Source organism: Struthio camelus, chromosome 5 (assembly GCF_040807025.1).
Source record: "Struthio camelus isolate bStrCam1 chromosome 5, bStrCam1.hap1, whole genome shotgun sequence".
In the NCBI taxonomy this organism is placed as follows: Eukaryota; Metazoa; Chordata; class Aves; order Struthioniformes; family Struthionidae; genus Struthio; species Struthio camelus.
Window position 1 is genome coordinate 40281453 of NC_090946.1, and position 25079 is coordinate 40306531.

At 38.9% G+C, this 25079-nt stretch overlaps 1 protein-coding gene across 17 annotated transcripts in view; it reads left to right on the forward strand.

Moving 5' to 3' along the window:
* The window catches only part of PHF21A (PHD finger protein 21A), a 133471-nt gene that overhangs the window by 105353 nt on the left and 3039 nt on the right, over window positions 1-25079 (forward strand). For 14 of the 17 annotated variants that reach the window (XM_068945853.1, XM_068945848.1, XM_068945849.1 and 11 more), the window contains 11 exons: window positions 798-998; window positions 4877-5131; window positions 6925-7011; window positions 8978-9274; window positions 10831-10929; window positions 12064-12115; window positions 12990-13069; window positions 13533-13593; window positions 16333-16496; window positions 23051-23206; window positions 24846-24921. In XM_068945853.1, the coding sequence (XP_068801954.1) occupies window positions 798-998; window positions 4877-5131; window positions 6925-7011; window positions 8978-9274; window positions 10831-10929; window positions 12064-12115; window positions 12990-13069; window positions 13533-13593; window positions 16333-16496; window positions 23051-23206; window positions 24846-24921 (1528 nt within the window). Of the gene's footprint in view, window positions 1-797; window positions 999-4876; window positions 5132-6924; window positions 7012-8977; window positions 9275-10830; window positions 10930-12063; window positions 12116-12989; window positions 13070-13532; window positions 13594-16244; window positions 16268-16332; window positions 16497-23050; window positions 23207-24845; window positions 24922-25079 lie in introns of all 17 variants that reach the window. The other 3 variants (XM_068945861.1, XM_068945860.1, XM_068945862.1) reach the window with 1 other exon arrangement.

Genomic DNA, 25079 nt, shown 5'->3' on the forward strand with positions numbered 1-25079 from the left:
GATATCTTATCCCATAGGTCACCTGATCTGCTCTTCGATTTGTTGAGTTACCTCCTAAGGATACACAATGGAGAAGAAACATCTATTTTAAAACATTTCAAACTTTTATGAAATCTGTAATGTAATAGGAAGCCTTTAAACTGAGTGAAATGAAGCAGATCATTTTCCCTCCTGAGTAGGTAGCCCTATCTGATTTTCTTTCAGATAGCAGTAATATTGAAAGGAAAACGACCGCACGCCTATCCCAGTTTCAGCCCCAGCTCTATTTTTTAGCAGTTCCGTGTATTTTTCAGCACTGTTCCCCTGCCTGTTCTTCTCCCCTTTGCGCTCAAATTGGCTCGCTCTCTGCTTAGTTCCTATGCCTGGTAGCACAGTGGCCACCCCATCACCTGGGAGTCAGCTTGTGACTTCAAATCAAAGTCCTTTTTCATGACTGTGTAGGAATGGTACACGTTTGAAGGAGATGGAAAGTTCAGAATGTTTAACTGCTACATTCAAACCAGTCTCAAATATGTGTTAATGAGACCTTACTGTGCTTTGTGTACAGGCTAAGTTTCGACGGGTTTCTGCAAGGACAGGAGGGTCACCTGGCTGGACAACAGCACTAGTCTTCTATGGCTTATGTTGACGCTGTCCATCAGATAACACTACTTTTCAAATTTCAGAAATGAGAAATCCTGCTAAACTTCTGAGTGGTTCTTTATTTACATCAGGCTCGTTAGGTATTTTTCTTTCCTCTAGTATATGCAGCTAAATAACTGTAAGCATTTCTGTTGGTGTTTTTGTTTATCTGGTAGAAAAGAGTGGTGGAACAGCTTCGGAAGAATTTGATAGTGAAGCAGGAACAGCCAGACAGTAAGTTTCAAATACAGCCATTGGCACAGTCAGAAAACAAATTACAGACACCACAGCCGCAGCCACTACAGCAGCTACAGCAGCATCACCATCAGCAGCAGCAGCAGTCTACCGCACCCTCTCCAAACGTGATTGGATCACAGGTAAATATCGTGAGAATGTCTCTTGTCTCTGCAACAATTTTTTTCTTGCTGAAGGTAAAGTTTGCTGCAAAGATCAAAGAAGAAAGGGGCAGAGAGCAAAGTGCAAGCTTTCGCTTCACTGAAGCCCATTAGTGTGTACCGAAGTGAATTTCTCTCTCTATGCATATGCACATGTGGGTCTTGCGGAGGTTTTTTGACAGCGTTTAGTGTTTAAAAGTTGGATCAGAACCTTTCAGAAAAGGAGGGTGGAATTATCGCCTGTCTTATAAATAAAAGTGTAGCAAATTAACCTATCTTTTCTAGAGGTGCAAGAATGATTGCCTGTCCATACCCAATAGGTCTCAAGAATCAGTGAAGACTTTACATGCACTGTTTGAGGTGTATGATTAAAATCATTTACTTATAAAAAACTAACAGTGCCCCCTGTATCTGTTAACAAAGATGTAAGAAACAGCTCTGTCTTCTTTCTGCTCGATTTTTTTTAAACAAATGTAACTCATGTCAAATGATACTTAATGAAGCCTGCAAGGATTACAGCAGTAATTACAAGGCCTGAATTTTCAAAAGCAGTGATATATCAGGAAAGTACACTTTATTTCAATACAGTATAGGATTATAAACATCATCCCAGAATTTGCTATAGAAAGTGGTAGGCTTTCACTTAGAGGGGAATTTCAAACTCCCTGAAAATCTCAACTGTTTGAATACTTAACATTCTGAAAGTCTGCTAGGAAAAAAGAAAGTGCAGAGAGGTGTTTTGTAATAAAAACAGTGTGTGAGGTCTTTCTTCCTGTCGATGCAATCTGAACAGGTCATCTGTAAATAGACAGGTGTATGGCAGAATTCACCCTTAAGGCTTACTGTATGCGTACGGCAATGAATCACAACCGTGGCTTTGATCAACTGGGATTTCCAACCCCCTTTTTCCTAGAAGTAGCTGGGGGATTGAAATGATTGGAGTGTTAGTTCTCTGATTGATTCAACAAATTGTTTTAGATGCTCTCTAAAAATGTATTTCTGAGACTTAAGTAATTGTATTTTCATTAAAAAAAGAAAATGAGACAATTAAGGTAAAGACATTTTTGAGCAGTAACAATTTTTATGGATGCTAAAACAAAAAAAGAAAAATATATATTAGTATCTTAAAATATTTACAGGCAAACAGTGGATCACTCTTTGCTGTTTGATTCACCTCCAGTTTTCAGTCAGGAAACATGATTGCAAAAGCAGTCTCATGCTGTTCTCCACATTTTGCTTTCATTCATTAACTTCCAGGTCATCTCCCGGGTTGTAAAAACTGAGGTTTTGTTCAAAGTTAAAGAGCCCTCTAGTGAAACTGCCACAAAACTGCTATACCCTTCTGACTAATTGATACAGTTGTACTTGGAAAGTAATTGTAAACCTAAAGGCAGGTCATCCTCTCATTTGAATAAAATAAGCCAGAAATAAGCCAGGTCTTATCCTTAAGACTGTTCTATTTTTATTTATGCTGGTATCGCTCTGGAGTCTCCTCACTTGCTTATGTACACATTCTGCATCTACGGTTGTGCTTCTGTCCTCTCGCCCCTCTATCAAAACGCGCCTTCTCTTTCGGCAGAGAAAAGCCCACTCACATATAAAGGAAAGTCAAATATGTTGTGTCTCTAGAAAATGTTTTGATGACTACTTTTGTAAATAATACATCTTCTAAGGCTGTGTCAGTAAAAAGAATGCTTTCAGTGGTTATTTTCAGAGCAATTCAATTTAGGAATAAAGGTATATATACTATCTCGATAGTGACATTTTAGTATGCTTAATATAGTCCAATAAGAAGGATTTCTTTTTAAATTTTCATAAAGCAGCAAGCCATGCTAAAAAGTCATATTATTACAAATGTGAAATAATGCAGACTTACTATGAATGACACTTCAATATTAATTCATGCACTGAAAAGTTTTAGATGATTCTGAGTTAACCAAGGTAATTAAGGCTCAGCAAAGTAACGAGGAAATTCAATCTCTGTGATCTGCTGACTGTAGCCATACTCTTAGTACTTACAGATTTAGAACCCCTTGAAAGAGCCACAGTCTTGTATTAAATGATTGATTACACTTTGTTTAAAAATGTTTGGGGATGAATGTAAGATGGTACTCTGTTACATACATCTCATTGGAACAGCTTGAGTCTTGTCACTGCATTAGGGGAAGAGAGCCTCTTGGTTTGGAGAAAGTGCAGCAGAGGTCAATAAGAAGCTTTTGAATCTAAAAGTTAGGGAATTGTTGGTGTTGAGACGAGGAAAATGTGTTATTATGAAATTATTATTATGAAATATTATTATTATCATTATTATTATGAAATTGAAGCATGAATTCTCCTTTGATTTGGCATTATAGAATGTCTGATTTTTTTCACATTTGTGCAGAATTAGCAGAGGATATAATTTAAGCATTATTAAATTAGAGGTATGAAGGTAAAATGCATTTTTGTTTAAGGTAACATTATTAGAGAAAATACTGAAAATTCCAACTGTAAATGCATTTATATTATTTCATTAGAAAGAAGGGTCTTGTGTGATTAAAACCAGCAGTGTAAATCAGGTATGTTAGGAACATGAAAAAAGACTGCCTGATCCCTGGTGCAACATTTTCTCCTGTTCCAGGGTCTAGCACTGCTCTCAGAAGGGAATGGCTGTTACTTCATACTAAAAGCATTTCTTCTCGCCAGTAACTCTTTTGAAGATACATTATTATTTGTGTAATGGATTTGTTATACCAAAGAGGAAAAATAAGTTCACTTGCCATTCTGTAGAGCGTTGATTTTTCTGTGCACATTGTGATTTGGTTTTGTATGGAGATTCTCAGCCCTGTAGCTTTCTAAACAGGATTTGTCGTTTTCTGTTACCCATAACGTTTTAAATGACTACATTTTAAGACAAAAGTATGCAACTGCAGTTGTTGAACTTTTCAATACTAGGAGTTCATATTTGTAAGCATAGCGTATGCAGGCATTTAAGATGAGTGCTGGCATTAAGCGATCCAAACCACTCCCTCTAAGACAGACTAAGAGCAATCATGGAATTGCATGCATGCACCAAAGAAAAATCTTATTTCAGAGAAGTTAAACTTAATTGCCTACAGCCTGCTGGACAGACTAGCAGCCAGCACTTACAACTCCAGGATAAATCTAGCCTCAGGCTAGTGTTAAAATTTGGGTTCTTCGTACATCAGGCTTTTTTATATAGAAGCAGTGGTAAATGATTTTTCCATGAAACTTGAATCTTTCGATGGATTCTAAGTAGCTTTGCTGAGGTAGCCCCACTGATATTCTTAGGAAAGAAACTTAAAGGCTAAATACCTGTATGTATGACTAAAACTGAAATTTGGGATACCCAAATTCAAAATCCATTTTTGTTCTTAAGGAAACCAATTTATGAATGCATTTCTTGCTTCCTCTGATTGTGAGGATCTTTGTAAATAAAGTTTCCGTTTGAAAACCTGAGCTTTAATTGAGGAGAAGCTAGTTTGCTGGTTTGTTTGACAAACTTGCGCCTTAAAGGTTTGATATTGACAGTACCCATTTGGAAGTAATATGAAACAAAAGGCCGTTGCTGCCACTACTAACACTTGATTGTAATTTTCTTGACAATTGTTTGTGAATCATTCTGTAATACTGTAGACTGGATTAAAGTATACCCAACAGTTGCCCCAAATGAGAATTTTTTCTAGCTATTCAGTTTTCAGAGGCATGAGATGCCTTTCACATCTCTACAGAGTAGGTAGATAGACTCAGTGTCTGTTGTCTTTTCCTGCTTGTTCTGACTATTGTTTCTGACTAACCAGGCCGCATCCTATCGGGTACCAAGTGTCTGTCTCTTACAGTGTGTTTTCTGTTTCCCTTAGAAAACTGTAACTACAGCTTCTATGATCACCACTAAGACACTACCTCTCGTCTTGAAAGCAGCAACTGCGACCATGCCTGCCTCCGTGGTGGGTCAAAGACCTACCATTGCCATGGTTACTGCTATCAACAACAGTCAGAAAGCAGTCCTCAGCACAGATGCACAGAATGCTCCAGTCAACCTCCAGACAACAAATAAGGTCTCTGGTCCAGGAGCTGAGGCAGTCCAAATAGTGACAAAAAACACAGTAACTTTGGTAAGCGTTTCATGTGTTTGCCCTGAGGAGATGTGTGTTTCTAGTTTACAAGAGGACTATCGGAAAAAATTTTGAAGAACAGTCGGGTTTTTGCACTGGAAAAGAGAAAACTGGGATCATGTTGTGAAGCTTGATTAGTTGACATTGTTAAAATAAGAGACTAAGAGAAAAGCATTTATTATCAACGTAAGTTGTTATTACTGCTTTACTTTACTGAATTAAATTAGTGCTGTCGTCACCTCTGTGTAAAATTTTCCCTGTAAGTAACTGTTAGTCATGAGGAAATAGTAATTGTATTGTCCCTACTTAGTCTACGTCGCTCTGTTCTGGAAAATTTTAGCTTTCTAGTTTGGTACAGGAGGTGTCATAGACTTTCTTAATTTGATCAGTGTGGGATTTCTTAGATTTTTTTGAGTCAATCTCTCTTGCTGCCTTTGCGCGATGAAGTCTCTGTAGTGTTAGACCACACCACGCTCATTACCATATCTTCTCTCATCAGTTTTTCATGCACAGATCCTGTTTCCGTAAGCATTTGGGAAAGTGCTTTGAGTACATCACACAGTCTTTTCCAGAAGTTAGCCTGGTGAATATGTTCATCAGCCTCTTGGAAATATAAGAAGTAATATTTTGGAATTGGGTTATATGCTTCTGGGACTGGAAACCAGGCATTGTTTGGAATCACGACAGGGAAGTTTTACTTCTGGAGTAAAGGTCTAGACCTTCACTAAAAGTATCTTATTAAAAGATACATGTTAGTAATGCTAATGGAAGTAATTTTCCTTCCTAGTGAGGCTTATTTTTGTAATCAGAGTGGAGAAGACTATTTGAGTGGAGTTTTTCCTACTATTCTCTTTTCTCACATCATTCCTTGACCCACTCTCATTTGTCCTTCACGTTTCTGCTTAACCCCTTTGCAAAATAACTCACACAGGTTTGGGGAGGTGATTCTGTTTTAAAAATCATCCATGATTTATTTGTCTAAATTACATTTCATCAACAATTTCACCATATTTTCCTATCCATAAGACCTTTTTGAAGTAAGTGTTAGTATTGCAGTCTTACCTAGGTGTTCAGAAGTACAGAAGGGTAGAAACTAAAATGGGCATTTATTTCAGAGAATCTCACTGAGTACTCAGCTAAGGGATAGCTAGAATGTGCTATTCAGAGGTTAGTGCTGTGGCAGCTCCCATTGATTTCGGGTAGCCAGGGAAATACTCAGGGCTTCTGAAAATCGAAGCTTAATTATTTAAAATGAATGGCCTTTTGGAAACTAAGCTCAGAGCTGTGTATTTACATCCCCTCATAGCGTCATTGCTAAAACCAGAAGAGTTGCAGCTTCCAGTTGCAACTTCTTTTTTAGTTACTTGAGATGCTCTTTCGTTCTTCTATATAGCATTCCGTACGACAGGGCAAAGATTCATAGAGCTGGACATCAGAGCCTGGTATTATTTTGTATCTGTTTTAAAAGCAATTTTTAACTTTTGAAACAAATGGGAGTTTCATTATCTTCAAGGGAAATGGTTTTAGACTTCAGAGCCTAGTAATTAGTGGAGTTGGACAAAAAGGAAAGAGCCCTTCAATTTATGAGCCAAGGTGTATAGGAACTAGAGAGTAAGGCTAGCTCTGTCTTTAATGCATTTCTAATGAAGAACCTGTTACTGTGAAAAATTATTTACAGAGCAGAAAACCAACCTGAGGAACATCAGGTCTGAAAATACACTCTGCATGTTGATTTTGGTGAGCAGCTTCAAAGCTTTTTTCTTCTTACTGAACTTTCTCTCATGTTCTTATAGCAGGTTCAGGCTACGCCTCAGCCCATAAAAGTGCCGCAGTTCATCCCTCCTCCCCGACTCACTCCTCGTCCAAATTTTCTTCCACAGGTGAGTATACGAAGAAAAAAAACTGAAGGAAGTAAATTACAGCATAAATAGGAGATGCTTTCTATGAACATAATTTGTGTCAGTCTTCACCAGTAACCCTGTGGAGCGGGCAGAATTCATCTGCATTAGGTTTTCGGATGACACTAAATTGAGGGGTGCGGTCAGTTCTCTCATGCACAGTGCTGCTGTTCAGAGGGACCTAAACAGGCTAGAGGAATGGGCCAACAGGAATCTTACGGCATTCAGCAAGGACAAATGCAAAGTCTTGTACCTGGGATGGATTGACCACCTGCATTGGTGCCGACCGGGCCTAATAGTTGGGCGCAGGAACACTTGACCTGTGAGGGGAGACTGAGGGAACTGGGCCTGTTCAGCCTGGAGAAGAGAAGTTTTTGGGGGAATGTAGCCACAACCTTTTTTCCAATACCTACAAGGAGGTTATTTAGAAGACGGAGCCACAGGTGGACAGCAGGAGAATTAGAAACAGTGCTCATCAACTGGAACAGGTAGGGCTTAGATATGGTACAAATAAACAGTTTCTCACTGTGAGAACAAATAAGAATGGAGCAGGCTGCCCAGAGAGGTTGCAGGAGCTCTGTCCTTAGAGGTTCCCAAGACCTGACTGGACATAGCCCTGAGAAACCTGGTCTGTATTTAGCGTTGGCTCTGCTTTGAGTAGGAGGTTGGATTAGAGATCTCCTAAGGTCCTTCTCAAACTGCATGAGTCTGTGATTACATGATTTGCGTGTGATGATCATATATGATCATATTTGCATCAAATGAAATGAACCTGCTAGAGAGGTATGAGCAAAATCATTGTGTCACTCAAGGCCTTAAATCTCTCTAATCATTGTTTGCTCCTCAGGAGCAAAAAGGAAAAACAAGAAGTCTCTAAATTGTTCCCAGGTATTTCTGCATTGTGACAGACAGTGACCTCTGTTTGCAGCTGAGCAATAAAACTGTATGTTGCAATTTTTTCATGGTTTGGGAAAGACACTGGTTGCTTCTTCACTTAAAAAAAAATACTTGGAGGAACTATTTAATTTGCAATAAATATGTGGCACTATGAATAAAGTCTACAACTTTTAGCAAATAGAAGAAAAAGAAAGGAAAAATGTGGGCTGGTATCTGAATAGGATTTGGGGATGGTGAGGTCTGTTAGAATATGACTCAATTTTTGAAGATAAAATGCAATATGGAGTATTAAAGTTGGACAGGACAATAGAAATTAAATAATGAAAAAGACTTTATTCTCAGAGTAATGCATTCTATTTCTATGTTCTGTAACTATGTGATAAATGCAAAATTAACAGTGGGCCGGAAATAAGCAAGTATTGATGGTAGAGGACTGGAAAACTCTAGTTGGCCAAGAAAGAAAAAAGAATAATGACTACATTTACCTGTAATCTTTAGCACTGTCAATTAGAGATTAATGTATGATCTTGAAAAAATTTTTTTGTTTAGCAAGAATGGTTGTGCAGGTAATATATAGAGTTGACAAAAGTGGCAAGGACTTGCTGAAAATTTTAAGGCTGTCTTTCAGGAGGCAGTCAGCTGTTTATGTATTTGATTTCTTGAAGGCTCAGTATAAAGCCCTGAAACACACTTCGAACATTAGAGCCTAAGCAGTGCCTGTAAATACTACATGAATATTGGGCTTTCAAAACCATTGTGTTGTTTTAGACATGTACAAGGCATTTGGCAATGAGCATGCAAAATAAGTGTCTGTGCATCCAAATGCCAATTTCACAGACAGTGAATGTATATGCAAATGTTATGGATGGGTTTTGTGAAGCAGACTTGAAAATGTGGCAGTTCCTTGTCATAGCATACTTATTACACTATGCTAAAAAGTTAAACTCTATAAGAAATTAGGTAACATTGCACAGATTAGACTGGAAGATTTAAAAACAGTAAAGAAGTTCATCTAAGATATTCGTATGTGAATCTTTTTTGTTTTCTGTAGGTTCGACCTAAACCTGTCGCCCAAAATAACATTCCTATTGCCCCAGCACCTCCTCCAATGCTTGCAGCTCCTCAGCTTATTCAGAGGCCCGTGATGTTGACGACAAAGTTCACACCCACCTCTTTACCCAACTCACAGAACTCCATACATCCAGTTCGTGTTGTTAACGGGCAGACAGCAACCATAGCCAAAACTTTCCCGATGGCACAGCTCACCAGCATTGTGATAGCAGCCCCAGGTACCAGGCTTGCTGGACCTCAAACTGTACAGATCAGCAAACCAAACATTGAAAAACAGGTACAGATGAGAAAGTGCTTACTAATGCAATATTTTAGATTTATTGCTTTATGGTGTCAATTTGGAGAGGATAACAACTGTGGAGAAGTTTTCAGTGGGTGCTTGAAATATTCATGTTCCAACAGTAGTGCAGATTATGGAATGACTGGCACCTCTCGGGGCAGAAAGTATCATGTTCTTTACTATAGCATATTGGAACCTTTTCTCATACTTCAGTGTTTTTATGCTCCCCCTACTGTCTCAGTTTCAGTAGTTCATAGGCAAGCTGCATTCCTGAGCTATCCTGATATCTTGGATAACAAGTACAAACTGAAAGCCACATTCATTTCAAGCCTTTAAGAAACACAGGAAAAATATTTTCAGTGTTTCTATTTTACAAATGGTGGCCACCAGAAAGCTAAAAGTTACGCAAAATCATCGGGGTATTTCACACAATAAATGTAGGCATTTCTTCTTTGTTCCTGTAATCTTTTGATTGGAGACAAAATAGTCTCACTTATTTTCCAGAGACTTTTCCATGTCTGACTTGGGTTGAATGAGCAGGAGAGAGACGCTCCAAAACAGTTTCTAGAAGTTTAGTTATAAATTCTCTCTCCAGAAGAGACTTACAAAATAATACATCACTTTAGTCAGTGTGATCTAATTGGGTTGCAAGTGCAGACTCCTGGCCCCTCAGTTCAAGAGAAGCGGTCTTTTGTTCCACTTTTAACCCTTTCATATAGATGAATGTGCCTTGAAGTTATCTTCATCTACGGAGATTGTGAAAATCTTGTGCATGAAGGATATGCTCATGCTCAGTTCTGCTTATGAATTCACATGAGCAGGTTTGTGTGCACCTTAAGGCTGTTTTATCAGCTATGCAGCAATGCATGCCTTTTTCCTATGACTTGGAATTGTACTTCTACAATACTGTACTTTTGATGCCTATTTCTTTTGATATCAGCAATAGTTATTGGCTCTTTGAATATTTACTGGCAATTCAAGGAAATGTTTGGAAAGCACACAGAAAAATTATGGTGGTTTAATTATGTGTGTTTTCTCTGGGTATTTTCCCCATATGATAAAGGATGCTAAATGGAAAAAAGAGATTACCTTCTCACTCAGTTTGTGGCATCAATAGATATGGCACAGGCTGAGGACTATCATGCAGGGTACCATGCAGAATGGTTTCTACCTGGAAATTTTCCATGGGATGATTTTTCTTAACGTGTTTGTTGGTTTTCCCATCTAGTATAGTGACTTCTGTAATGGAGTTAACTCTAAGATGACTTTCATTACTTGTATGGCTGCTTGGGTTAATGGAACGGTTATGAAGCTGCTTTATTGATTTTGGACATGTTTCATTCATTGTTAAAGGAAAATACCTTATCTAACTTTCCTCTCGCATCAGATTCCTAGATTAAGTCCTCAGATTCCTAGATTAAGTCTTTGTTAGTATACTGCCAGCTTTAAACTGTTTTTTTCCCTCCATCTGCTACAGTGTTTGTTTTGCTTTATTAATCTAACTAAAAAAATCATTCTTATCACTGAATGAGAGAAACACTGTTTCTTTTCAGACTATTAAACCACATGTGGAAGCAGAAGAGAAGCAAACAGAAAATCGTACAGTTACTCCACCTGCTGCACCGAAGCCAAAACGAGAAGAAAATCCACAGGTATCAGAACACATCCAGAGCTTTCTTTTAAGAAGAAAAGGAAGTACTCTTTTCTTCAGAAAACAATTTTTTCCCCTTTGTCCACTCAAAACTCCTTAACTTTTAACATTCCACACATCTCTGCTAGACAGTAGTAGCTCATAAGGCTATAGAATAGGAAATCTAAATAGATACAATTCATTACATTTTTCAGTCCTGGAATACGTTGGACTTTTGAGTCTTTTGTAAGTTAGAAGACCAAAACTTCCCTTTGATAGGTCTTTCAGCCAGAAGGTTTGATTGCAACACTGATGTCGATTTCTTTGAGCTTTTCGACTTCTGGAGTTATTTTTCATGTTGCACTTCTGTCTTTATTTTGATTTATAAAATATTTTTTGTGCAGAATGGAAAGAATCAGGTATGTCCACATTCTGCCCAGGTTTTATTCCAGCGTAGGCCCGGTTAGTTATATCTCTTTGCGGGGCCAGAATGGCCAGAACAGCTGTTTCTTAAAGACTTTTTGCTGTACAGAGCCTTGGACCTGAATACAGCTAAATGCTCTGATGTATTTGCTTTTTCAGATGGATTCAAACTGATTGTGGTGTGAGCATTAAGTGTTGTCAGTACAATTTCTAGTTTTTACATGTCTGTGTGCTTCCTGCATTAAAACTGGAATCCTCTAAGAGAGCCATAACCTGTACAAAGCTGCAGATGTAAGCTAGAGTTGCTTCTAGTAGTTCGCAACATATGGAGATCGTATTCTGCAACCAGCAATATTTTGCTGGCAATAGGACTGTGTTGGTATTTATTAAGAGCGAATCACACAGTCAGTTCAGCACTGGATTGGATGTAAAGAAAGCGCTTTCCTGTTCTCTTCCTGAACTCTTCCAGCTCTGTGATCATGAGTAATTGACTTTTCCTTATTTCTGAGCTTTAGGCTTCCCATCTAGAAAATGGGACTGTATCTGTCCTCTGTAAAGCGATTTTACATATATGGATGAAAAGTGATTTATAGAAGCAAAGTATTAGAAATAACATTTTCACTGCTTAGTTACCTATCAGCTGACTTTAAATGGCCTGAGTGAAGTAGTTCTTCCTAATGATTGGAATTGGCATGATATATATATATTTTTTCCTCTTTCTTCCCTTTAACAGAAACTTGCCTTCATGGTGTCTCTGGGACTAGTTACTCATGACCACCTGGAAGGTAAGAAAAATATCTGAAATTGGTTCGCAAGCTCCCCGTTTCATGGCCATTCTAAATTGGAAGTAAACATCCAAAATGTTTCTGTATTAAGTGCAGTATTTCCTTGCACAGAAGTGCATTTGGGATGTGCATACTCTGGATCTAACTTAGTCTCTATTGTGCATCCTTTTTTTCCCTCCTTATCATATTGAAAGAAAGCAGTTGGTTATGCAGCTGAGATCAGTGGTTGCTCTGATGGCTGAAAAGGTAATCTGTGACAATCCCACTGCTGTCTATTAGGCCCTGTATCTGAAAAGTTGCGTCACAGATAATTTTACTGTAATCCTCATCTATTACCCCCTGTATCTGAAAAGTTGCATCACAGATAATTTTACTGTAATCGTCATCTGGATTTCTCATTCATTTCATGATTTCATGAATCTGTAAACTGAATGAGTTACTAGATTATAATTGGTTTGATAATTTAAACTCTGTAATCTTAAGCAGTGAAATACAGCCTGACATTTCAAGGACTTGCATAATTCTGTATTGTGTATATTTTTAAGATCAACAAGGTTACCAGAGGCTGTTGGGTTTAGGCTCCCAATGACACTGACCATCAGTTTAATATACTTTAGTCTTGGGATACTCTGACTTTGAGAGAAGAAGATAGCCATTTCATGAATTAGTTGAGCACTATACTTAAAATACTTCTTCTCAGGTCTTGGCTCAAACCTTCAAAAATTTGAAGTAGAGCAAAGCTGCCTGTAATCAGCAGTAATGGTGCCCTGCAGAAATCTTCATAGCCATCCTCACATGCAAACTGTATTCTGAGGACTTTATGTAGAGATTTCTGAACTCATTGTTTTCTAACCCGAATGCTTTGTTTTACAAGAAATCCAAAGTAAGCGACAAGAGAGGAAAAGAAGAACAACAGCAAATCCAGTATACAGTGGAGCCGTTTTTGAGCCGGAGGTACTGATCTCTCGTTGGGGAAAGTGGGCACTTTCATTCTGCGCTTGAGCGTGCTTGCGCCATGCTGTTACTTACTAAGCTTTCTCAGTTCTAACTAGACAGGCAAGCAATCATTTATAATTCAAAAGGCCACTGTAACCATGTGACCCTCAGTGTTCTTAATAGTAAATACGTGAGGTTGTTCCCTTCCAATACCTGACTCCTTATTCTGCCTTTTCCCTATCTAAAGCTGACATTAAAAGGCAGCGCGTGTTAGTCATACTATTAGGAGGTCAGCTTGCATATTGGCCTGAACAGTCCAGATGTCAGAAATAGTATAAAGAGCTAACCTTTCTGAAGTTGTGTTCCAGAAAACAGAACAGCCAGTAATCTCACGCAGTACTATCCTGCTGTTTCTCAGCAATTCCGTAGAGTCGTTGCCAAAAATGTCAGCCAACTAAAAATATTATTTTTTCCCCTGCAGCGCAAGAAGAGTGCGGTCACATACCTGAACAGCACAATGCATCCTGGGACACGTAAAAGAGGTGAGGTATTCTTAGACGCATCTTTCTGCTGTATGCCCCTTCCTCCATCTTGCATTTGCAGTTCCCTTGATGATTCAAAGAGCAAAACAATGAGGGACTTTACAGTAGTACATTTGTCCAGTAAATTTCCATGAAGACAAAGCAGTTTATAGGGATTAGTACAGCACGTTTCATTAGGCAACTCAATGTTTCATTTCAGTTTCATTCTCAAAAAAAAAAGACAGCAGATAGAGCAAAGTGAAAGGTGAGGTGTTTGAACATTACTGAGTGGAATAAAGCTGCTGTCAGGATGCTGTTGTTAATAACTAAATTGTGTTGTTGCTGTTGAAAAGGAGGAGGTTATGGGAAAAGTGTCTATGCCCGGAATAGGAGAGGAAACTTAGCATGGGCAAAGGCTATTCCCCACCGGGAATTAGAGATAGGTCCTTCAAAAGAATTTATTTTGAACAAGAAAAACTTTCCTACTCGTTTCTGCAACCAGAGTGCCACTTGTCCTAAAATGAGAGATGATCTTTTTTATAGGTGTGCAGTGTTATCCAGTGGAAATCCTTCTGTAGAACACATGAAATTTTAGGACTTGGATAATAATGATAAGACACATGTCAGAACAGCATAGAAGAGAACTTGATACTGTTTTCTGTGTGGCATTGAATATCAAAGCTAAGCGCAACCACACATATGTGACAGTCTTTCCCTAACTTTCGATGATTTTCCACAGTTCTTAAGAACTCCTAATATCTTCTCTAATCCTGATTTTTCTGTCTAAAAAAATGTAGTCAAGCATATTTAAACCTCGAGTCTCCAAAAGATGTATTATGCAAGCTGTATATTGTGTGATTAAAATCAGGGAACTGCATAAGCTGTGTACTGTGTTGAATTTCAGTATCAGTATACATGTGTGTCTGTGTAATTCAGTAGAAGATGCGCAGGGGACTGGCAGGGAACTATGTAGCTTTTCCCCTCTGAGCTGTTCATTTAGATCTGATCAAGAACAATAGTGACTGAAAATCTGTTTGAAGATCTTTATCTTTGGCTGTATTGGTATGGTCTATTTGAATTGCTGATAGCAGTCCAGTTCATATAGAAAAGGGGCCTGCGTGAGGAAGACTGCAGTCCTACCTAGCACATTATCATTTTTCTTGGTTGCAGGGTCAAATATTCATTTGACCTGTGCTCTCCTTGACGTACCTGTTCAGTCCAGCAGGTAATATGGCAGAGCTGACACTTTTGCAGCCAGGCTGTTTCTGAATAAAAGGCATCAGTCTCTAGTGCCATCCTCTAATGACCTTAAATGTATTTTTAAAAAATGATATGATGTAGGTATTATATAGAGAGAATTTTGTATCTGCTCTGTGGATAAGTAAATGTTCCTTCTTCCAGTAATGATTTCTTAATTCTCTTTTATAACTCGGTGTGAACAATGATTGTATTAATGCAAAAGATGGCATGTGTTTATACTTAATACTCTCTTGGACTGTTTTTGCACACTGACTGCTAATATACTGTCTTTTTTTCTCACTCCCTGTTGTGAGCCTGCACCTTGCATCAGCACCAAATTAGTAGCACACGTTTTCAACTGACAAAAGGTTTCGGTGTATGCATTAGTTCTGTGATTTGAGTTAATATGGCAATATATTAGGCAAAGAGCTTATGCAAGCATGCGCCCTTGAGAGCTTTGGTTTAATTCTAGATGCTGCTGAGCATGTCAGAAATTTCAGCCATGGACATCGCTATCAGAAATCTGTTTCCACGGACATGCTTAGTTCTTGGAACATATCCAGACCTTAAATGCAAGGTTTAGCATGTTAATAGGTATAGGCTGACCATCTGTAAAACGCAGAGTCTGAGGAATCATTCCTAGATTCTAACGCCTTTAGTGTTTACAGATCCATGGACTGCCCTGGAGAAGGGAGGCATAAATGGTGGTTACATATTGTTTCTTGCTGTCTTGCTTTGCATACATAATTTTATGAAGATTGTTACAAACACATTTTGCACTTCTGCTAGTCTACAGGAGCATATAGGAGTTGTGCATAGTCAAACACAGTTAACTGAAAGAATCTAAGATTCGAATACAGGATTGGGGGGAGGGTTACGCTGGTGGAGTTGAAGCTGGTAGTGCTGGGGTTATGAGTCACACAATAGGACCTGTTCTTGGGATAGTAGCTATCAGCCTAGTTTAAAAGATGTGCCAGTAGGGTGGAAAGTGCTGATCTGTAGGTGAGTGGGTTTAAGAAAAGGGGAAAGGCGGAGGAGGTTGGAATGGTGAGTGCTGGCTTCTGATAAAGGACTTAACCTTTGTGTAGGTTTAAGCTGGCATTGGATAGATAGGGAGGTACGGAATAAAAGTAGAAAGAAGGAATTAATAGCAGTTATTGTGGTTTCTCTCTAGTTTTGATGCCAGCATGTTTTCCTAGAAACTGAATAGTCTCATTATTAGGAACAGAAACTGCTTTCTTGGGAGTGATTCTCTGATCCTCTGCAGAGCTTATTTTCATTTCCTCCTGAAATACATCTTTTAAATATTCTTTCCTTGCAAAATTCTACTTAAAGATTTCTAAAAAATGTTTAAATCTTTGCTTCTGTCCTTCCACTTGTAACTTTTATATTAACTTCCTCTCTGTGCTACATCATTTCCTTTTTCATGCTAGCCAATGAGGACCACTGGCCAAAGGTATGTAAGATCATTTTTCCTTTTTTTTTTTTTTCTTCCCCTCCCCCCCTTTTGTTAATGTATAGGTCGTCCACCTAAATACAACACGGTGCTGGGATATGGGGCTTTGACCCCCACATCCCCTCTGTCCAGTTATCCTGACTCCCCCGAAAATGAAAAGACAGAGACCACGTTTACTTTTCCCGCAGCTGTTCAGCCTGTGTCCCTGCCTAGCCCCAGCTCCACAGACGTAAGTAACTCTTGGGGAAGGGTTTGCTTTTGGAAAGATACGCAGAAACAGCCACAGGGAAAACTTGTTGTAGATTTTGTTTCTTGAGTCTCATTCATCGTTTGTCCTGGTTCAGTGCAGTGAAAGAGTCAAGCACTCTTTAACACCCTTCCTTTTTCCTCTTACCCCTATGTTCTTATCCTGTAGAGACTTTATTTAGAAGTCCATCAGTGGACTGAAGCATTGGGAAGCACCAGGCGTGCTAGATGAGCTCATTTCCTTTGTGCAGTGTCTGAGATCTTGTCTGACTGAATTAAATCCCTCATCCATGAAAAGAGGGAGAGGAGAGAATGACAAGTATCACTTAAGAGATGAAAGTAACAAAAAGTTGTGGTGTTTCTGTAATGGGAGAAAGGAGGGAAGCTTTCCTCTTGGATCACCTAGGGCAGCCAGGAGCAGTGTTCAGAGCACTGTTTACAGAAATTCTCATGTACTGAGGTAGCTATACAGTTGCGCTCAGGCCGCACAACCTGTCTTGAATGAAATCCGGTCACTTTGTAGTGATTTATAAAGAAGCAAGTGTCCTTTTTTTAAATTAACTTTAAAAGATTTGCCACTTAAAGCACAACCTTTCTTAAGTTGCCAAGAACTTTACTGTTATTTCATTGTTTTAATTTCTTGCAAAAACATAATGAAGAAATTTTAAGATCAGGTGTAAACGTCAGGAAGCAAGTAATGGGAAAAGTTGAGCTGAGTTGCTGCGTAGGCCTGAAGTGACATTGTAACAAAGGGACTGTACCCTATGGTTTGAATGAAAGTGTACTGTGACTATTCAGTATTGGTAAGGCAATTCATTGCACAAAAGTTTTCAGGAGTTGTGGACAACACATTATACACTTCCAATAACATGCTTGCCCTGTAGTGACTACTACTTAGGGGGCACAGTTTAAAAATAAAAAGGTGCTTGCTTATTTCTACATACCAATGTTGCAGACTCCTCCTGCATTCTGGGTCAGGGTGGTCTCTTTCTTTTCCACGTGTTATCGCATATAACTATGGCACAGCCATCTGAGTCGGGCTTTAATGAACAGTTGTGCAGTGCTAAGCACTGCACCACTGTAAGTGCTTAGGCTGAGCGACCAACTCTGCTGACCGCTTACCAGAGGGAATAGAAGCCAGCTTCTTGTCCCTGAAGTGTCTTTGCTCTGCAGAGGTAACAGGAATAGAAATGGTACAATTGTGTCTGAGTCACCGAAATAAATAGATGCAATTTTGCTATACAGAGAATAGGTATGTGAAATTAAAAAGTGCTCTTTTATATAGTCACTTTTGAGAGCAGAACAGCATTTGACTATAAAAACCCTTTCCTGACAGTCAAATGAATGAGACTGTGGAACAACCTCTCAGATGGAAGGTGGGACAGCACCATCCCTGGGGGCATTTAAAAGTACAGAGTACAAATGACTAGAAAACATGCTGGAGAAAACATTTTTTGCATTGGCCCCAAGAAAAAGTTTGAGTAATGTGGTAGGTCTTTTCTGTCTCTTGACTTCTGTGTGTGTACTGCTGGATCTTTTTGCCACTGTATAAGAGCTCTCAAAACAATTTAATGTGATATTGGCCTATTTTCTGCAATGCCTGGCTACAGCAGGCTAAATCAAGAGCAGAGAACTCTTGTAGGGTTCAAATTTAGTTCTGAATGTCCTCAGCCTGATGAATTTGCTTAGTATTTAAGCATAGGTTCTCGATTATTTAAAATTCATTAATTAATGAAAATAGAAATATTTTTGAGGAGACAGTGGGAGATTACACCGTAGATAGTTAATGTTCTCTTACCTGAGCATATTTTAATACAGTACAGTAGCACTCTTTCAGAATAATCTATACATCTCCTTTAAAAGTTTCCAGACAGTTCATTTAGTTTATACACAAGCAACAGCAGTATCAAAACATTAACATTTTTGTGGTTTTAATTTTTTGAAAGAATTTAATCCTAAAGTTCTGTATTCTCCATCAGTTGAGCTAATTCTGTGGTTAGACTTTTTTTATTGCTTTTTCAGCAATATTTGGTATTGAATTCCATATAAAATAAAATACATGTAAAAGCAGAAAACGTATTTGAAAGTGCTCATCAAAACAATATTTCAGATTTTTCTGTAAACGAAATTTGAACCTTCAGAGACAACAAAATAGTGGAAGGGAAGTAAATATGAGGTCAGTTCTTCTGTCATTACATGTTACGATTCTTAGTAACTTAACCAGTGGGAGAGGAATGCTCTCCCGTTGCCAGCACGGAGCTGGAAGGTAGTCTTCTGTTTATATTTTCTCATAAAATTGCTGTATAAGCTTGTGCAGTCACATCCCTTCCTTGTGATTCAGTTTCCCCCGTTTATACATTTGGCATAGTGCTTCCTTTGCCCATCTGAGTGTTGAGAACTTAGTAATATTTATAAAAGGCTTTAGGATCCTTGGTTGGAAAAGTGCTGCATAATGCTGTTTATTTACAAACCAGTAGTATGAACGGTGCCAGAGATGAAGACAAAGGAAAATTAAGTCCTTTTCCTCTAAGGAACTTGCAGCTTAATTAGATGTACAATACATTATACACCAAAATACTCATGCCACAGTTTATGGATTTAGTAAAGCAGCAGAAGGCAGTACTGCCACTGAAAGGAACTGTTCCTGCCTTCCCCAGCAGTTGTGTCTCATCCCTTTAATGCCTCTTGTGTTGTGTCAGCACCGAGATTTCTGAGGCCCCACTGTGATCTGCATACATGACATAGCTAAAAAATTGTTAGTCCTAGCTCAGATCAGGACCTAGCGTGGTTTATTTTACGGCCACGCACATTCTTGTGCCAGCCTTATGCAGGGGACAGGAAAGACTGCCTGGGTGTATAGAGGAGGCAGGATCACGTCTTTTGGCAGCGAGGCCAGTTTATGTCATGTTAAACTTGGTCTGCACTATTAGTGGATGGTGCTAATATAGAAAGGTCTGTTTATTCTAGATAGGAGGGAAAATGTTGCCTGTGGTTACAGCCTCCAGCTTTTGGGAAATGCCGATTAAAAACATGACACTTGCGTGCCTAAGTAAAAGGTTATTTTGAAAGTTTCAGTAAAAACAATTTAGCAGTTCCTCAGACAGATAGAGAAGGAAACTGTAGTTTTGCCCACCTTTAGAGTATTTTTATGCTCATTTTGCTGAGAAGGTCTAATTCTTACAGGCTTTAGAATGGACATTTGAAATTTAGTGTTTAAATCCTCTTTGTCTTTAGATACCCCAGTGAAAATTACAAATTTGGCCAAGGTCTCAGCACCAGGCACTGCAGCTCAGAGCAGCCTTCTTGCTTTTCTCCCAAATCACCATTCTCTGAATGACAAGGGTGAATTTTGAAGGAAGGATGAAGCAGGAACTTGAGATGGGATAGGAGACAAGGATGGAGGGGTAGAAGTTAAGACTAGAGTCTGGGAGAAGGAAAGAAGTGATGCAGTAGGTAGGGGTTGAGCAAAACTTTTTTTGCGTGTCTGGCAATTGGCTGTGAATTACTTGGTGGTGTGAGATTCTCCCTCACACGGTAGCAGCACATTCACCTGGAGGACAGCAGTTGCCTTTGGCAGTCAATTACTCAGCACCAAGAATAGCGCAAGACTCTCCTCTATTTAAAAATCTCCATCCTAGTAATGATTCAGGTCTATCGTCACAAAATGCCGTTTACTAGTAAACTTTCTACATCAGAACAAAGTTCCAAAGGAGAAGAGCTTTAGAGAACGTTCGGATTGCAAAGTCAAGCAGGTAAAAGTTAGGAAACACCAGAATTATTATTTCCTGTGATTCCTTAGTTCACTTACATCATACGTTTTATGATCATCTTTATCACATGGTCCTAGGCCATTTTTGTCACATAATATTTAATTTTCCCATGTCTTTCCAGTGTAGTGTACATATAAATATAGATATTACATATTCAAACACACAAACTACATATATTTCTGTTTTGGTACCATATTATTCACTCCCGTTGTCTAAAGCCAGCCCTGTTGCTCTAGACACTGTACAAAAGTAAAGAAGACTGTTTACTGCTCTGAAAGTGCTTTTCTCTTCTCTTGATGCAGAACAAAAAGTGACTTTAAATCACCTCTTATACTTCTCCGCTCTGAAATTGTTCTTCAGTCTTCTCAGCCTGTAGCGTATGTCAGAGCAGCCTCGGTGAGCACAGCTCTAATGCAAGTTGGCTGCCTCTAGGCTTCACAGAGCTGGTCCAGAAGCTGATTAGTGGGGTGCATGTCACAACATAGAATCTAGCCCCCATTATACATATGTTTATTAACTGTAAATAAAACCTGGGCTGTTTCTTGGAAATTAAGCAGTGGCTGGGATTTTGGTAATCCCCGTGACTAATTCTCAGGAAATGCTCTGCGTTTGCATTATTGTTCTGATCAAATGAGAATAAACTATGGATTTTGTGCGTGTGTGTTGCCATTCCAACCAGTTCCCCAGTGCTGCACACTAACCAGCCACATGCCTTGTTGTTTTTTGACATTCTGTTGAATTTAGCAGTTTCTAAGTCGAAACTTGTAAATGTCAGCCCCTCAAGAAGCAGCTGCATGGGAGTCTTGTTTCGATCTCTTTCTGCACGATGTCAGATTTTGCAGTGTTTGGTTTTCAGCATACTAATAACCCCCAGCTAGGTAACAAATGCCTTTGTAGTGTGTGGCAATCGAAAGCATCTTAACGACACATGTGGGTCTCTGGAATGAAAATTTTCTTTTAAAATGTGAGAATTTTCCTCTTGAACTTTTTCTTAGGTTGCAGAGGATTTTGTTTTAGCTTATATGACATTTTCTGCCTGCCTGCCTTTTCCTTCCTTGTTCTCACAGAACACATGATAGAGCAACGGAGGTTTTGGCCAGCCTCGTTGCACAGATCACTTCACAAGAGGCATGAAATGTCACTCATTTAATTCTCCAATTAACACTGCCAAACTCTTTGACGTTAAAGGGTGAAATAATGCTAGAACCCAGCTCTCAATGGTCCGTGAGAGTTATGGAACCACAACATGGCACTGGAAATTCACTACAGATTGATGCTTTACAAAACAGGACAGCAGCGCTAACCTTGGGAATTAAGAGAAGAACAGCATTCCTTTCACAGAAAAACCTCATCAGCAATAGAGCCAGAAAGTAGAAACCTTAGCAGATTGCTTGTATGTCATTCTTTTAGTATGTTTAATATTTCATCCACAGTAGAGATTAGTGCCATTTTTCTTGCCTGGCAACTTAATGCATAAGTGCATGGCCAAGTCCAATATCATTCTAAGATGATGGAACTTGTTCGCACGATGTGAAAGACTGAACAGGTCAAAGTGAAGCGTTGCATGCACTGATACTTCATTCAAAGGGAGCAGATATGCACAGTTTTTCTCATCATACACATCTGAAGACTGTGATCTTGCAGACCTTGTGTGTGTGTGTGAAACTTTGGCTGAAGTCACCTAGAACTATGTTTCAGAGACTTCAAGATGGGGCCAAAGATGCGTCAAGTTGCCAGAACAGCCCACGAGAGGAGAGAGGAGGACATTTGGCTGCCCCTTTTCCAACTCTGTGGTTTCTAAGCCATTTTTCTTTAGTGCCTTTTTATTCAAATGTCCACAAAAACAAAGAAAAACAAACAGAAGGAAACTCCAAAGCATGAGATGGGAGTAACAGGAGGAAAGAGAGAGAGAAAAAAGTTACAGAAAACAGACCTTCCTTTCTGGGGAGGAGTTCATGGCCATAGAAAAGAATTACCTCTGACGATGATGCAAGAGTAACTAGCCCTGTATTTTTTAAGAGACACTATCAGTAATGTTTTAAATTCTTTCTAAAAAAATGCTTAGAAATAACTCACGGTATCCCTTCATTCTGGCTCTCAGCCTATGTTAGTGATGAAACTGATGTCTGTAGAGAGTGAGAAGATTTTGAGTCACAGCTTTTCTGGTGCAGCTTGAGGTAACCTAAGTGAAGTAAAATGGATTGTCTCGGAAAATAATTAGTTCTGTTTCATTTACGATCAGAACACCTTTTTCTTCCAGCTTCACTGTTAAAGGTGACCTAAATCTTTGACAGTGTTCTTTTAAGTTTGATATCACTTGATTGGTGTTTCTTATGTACTATGATTGGCAAGTGGCATCCTCATCTGCATTCCCCAAGTGGAGTTGTGCTTACATCCAAAAATGAGCAGGGTTAAGATAGTGAGTAGCTTATCAGTTTAGGTAGAAAAGCAGAGGAAAGAAGGAGTCTTAAATACAACAGGATATGGGGTAGCAGTTGTTAATAGAAGCTATGGTATTAAGTGATTGCTATGACATTTTACCTCGGGAGGACAGAGGGAGTAGTGTTTCTGACATCCTGACTGTGGTTTTCCCTTTTCACCTCCTAAAAAGGGTATAGCCATTGGGGAAACCCCTTAGCAATAGTGTGTGCTATAAAGTTTGCATTCAACTACGATGTAGATGTCAAAGGTTAAAGTTCACTTTTTGCCTTCTCTCTCTCTCTCTCTCTCTCACCCTCACCCCCACCCCTTCCCCTCAATTTTATAGGGTGATATCCATGAGGATTTTTGCAGCGTTTGCAGAAAAAGTGGGCAGTTGCTGATGTGTGACACGTGTTCACGCGTTTATCACCTGGACTGTCTGGACCCACCTCTGAAAACCATTCCCAAGGGCATGTGGATCTGTCCCAAGTGTCAAGACCAGGTATTGTTTGATAGACAGGGAGAGTCATATACAATGCGCTACAAAGATTATTCTGAGTTAAAAAAAATAACCAGATCACTTGCCTTACTTGGATCGAGACAGCCTGACTCTGAACAAATCTATTTGATCTGTAATAAGGCTTGTGTGAATATGATCAAATTACCTCTGTTGGAGTGCCCACAAATATAAAAATTTTTAACTCTTGCTTTTGTGCTCCCAGACTTGGGGTGTCTTATTTGTTACCCTTATATTTTTACCTTGCTTTTCTGGGGCACAGCACACAGACTTTTGGTCTCTATGACCATAGAAATTTTCTTGTACGTTTTAAGCACATTGTTTCTTCAACAGTTATAAGTATATTCTTCTGGAGAAATAAATAGGATATTTGCACAAGCCTACCTTAATAGATTGAGAAAATACAAGCCCCTGTTTGCTGGTATAAATTAAACATCAGAGAAGTTGTCTTCAATGATCTCTTCTAATAGTATCATCCGTCATCAGAATAATGATGATAGGCAAATAGCTTGGGTCTTTTCCCTTCCAAATCCCTCTCTGAAAGTTCACAATTGAAATTAAAAGATTTCTTCTCCAATTGCACTGAGATTACAAAACAAAGAAGAAAGCTTATGTTTTCATAGCCCTTACATGGAACTCCAGAAGTTGTAAAGGATTGCTGTTAATGGCAGTCTGAAGCTGTTAGCATTCTGTCTAATTTAGCATATTGCTTGGTAGCCCATGCAACCTTCTGTTAACCAGATGGTAAAGTAAGAAAACAGCCTGATATATGATACGCTGCTGAGAAGAATGAAAATCCAAAATGCAAGCGACTTGGTCAGTAGTTGCAAATGAGGAGGGAACATTGTAACTTCCCTATTATTGCTCTTGCTTACTCTCACCTTCTCCCTCCTCTTTATATTTCTCTGATGGGTTACCACAAAGTTAGGAAAAAAAAATATGGAGTTATTTCCCTTTAGAGTGATCGAGTCCTCTGTCTTTGAGTCATGTCTCTGATTTGCATATCAAAAAGACACAGTATATGTTTTTCCTCTCTAAATAAAGTTCCTTAGGAAGGAATATGTTTCTATTCTTAAGACACAAATGATGCTACCCTAATAAGGAGGGTTTGGCAACTATATTTAAAGATGATTCTAATAAGAGACGGGAGACAGGACAGTCTCATGTTATATTAGCTATCAGTGTGATATCTGAATGCATGGTGCAGAGACTGATCTGTTCGATGAAAAATTTTCTCCCAGAACAACTAAAAGCAGCAATTTGTCTGAACTGTAAAATCACGTTTCTTTCTCCTGGCAAGTTTGACTTCAGATATATTATCTTTTCCTTGCTCTTTCAAGTTTTTAAGTTTCATTAGTAGCTTTTTTTTGTGGCTATGGAGGGAATTTGAGAAAATGCTGACATTTGTGAGAAGCAGGCCTCCTTTGCGGGAGCTACAGCACAGCTGTGAATAATTCCTTCTGTTAAATCTCAGAACAGGTCTGCAAGGCTTCACGTTAACAGGGCTGAGACTAATGATAGCCGTAAAAGAAAATCTTCTGTCTTTTCCTCTTTCTCTCTCTCCTTTTTCCTTTCCTAGAGATAGGTTGTTTACCAGCTAAACGTCTACACACTTTTCTTTCAGATGCTAAAGAAGGAAGAAGCAATCCCGTGGCCAGGAACTTTAGCAATTGTTCATTCATATATTGCATATAAAACAGGTAGGAAAATGGTGAACAACACTTGTGTTTCACTTGCAAAATTGGAAAATGTTATGAGGGAGTGGGTTAGAACAGTATTTCCTTTACAAAAGGAGGTTAAAGCGGAAGAACCTTGGTCACTAGTACTATGAAAAGGGCAGTCTACGTATTTCTTCAGC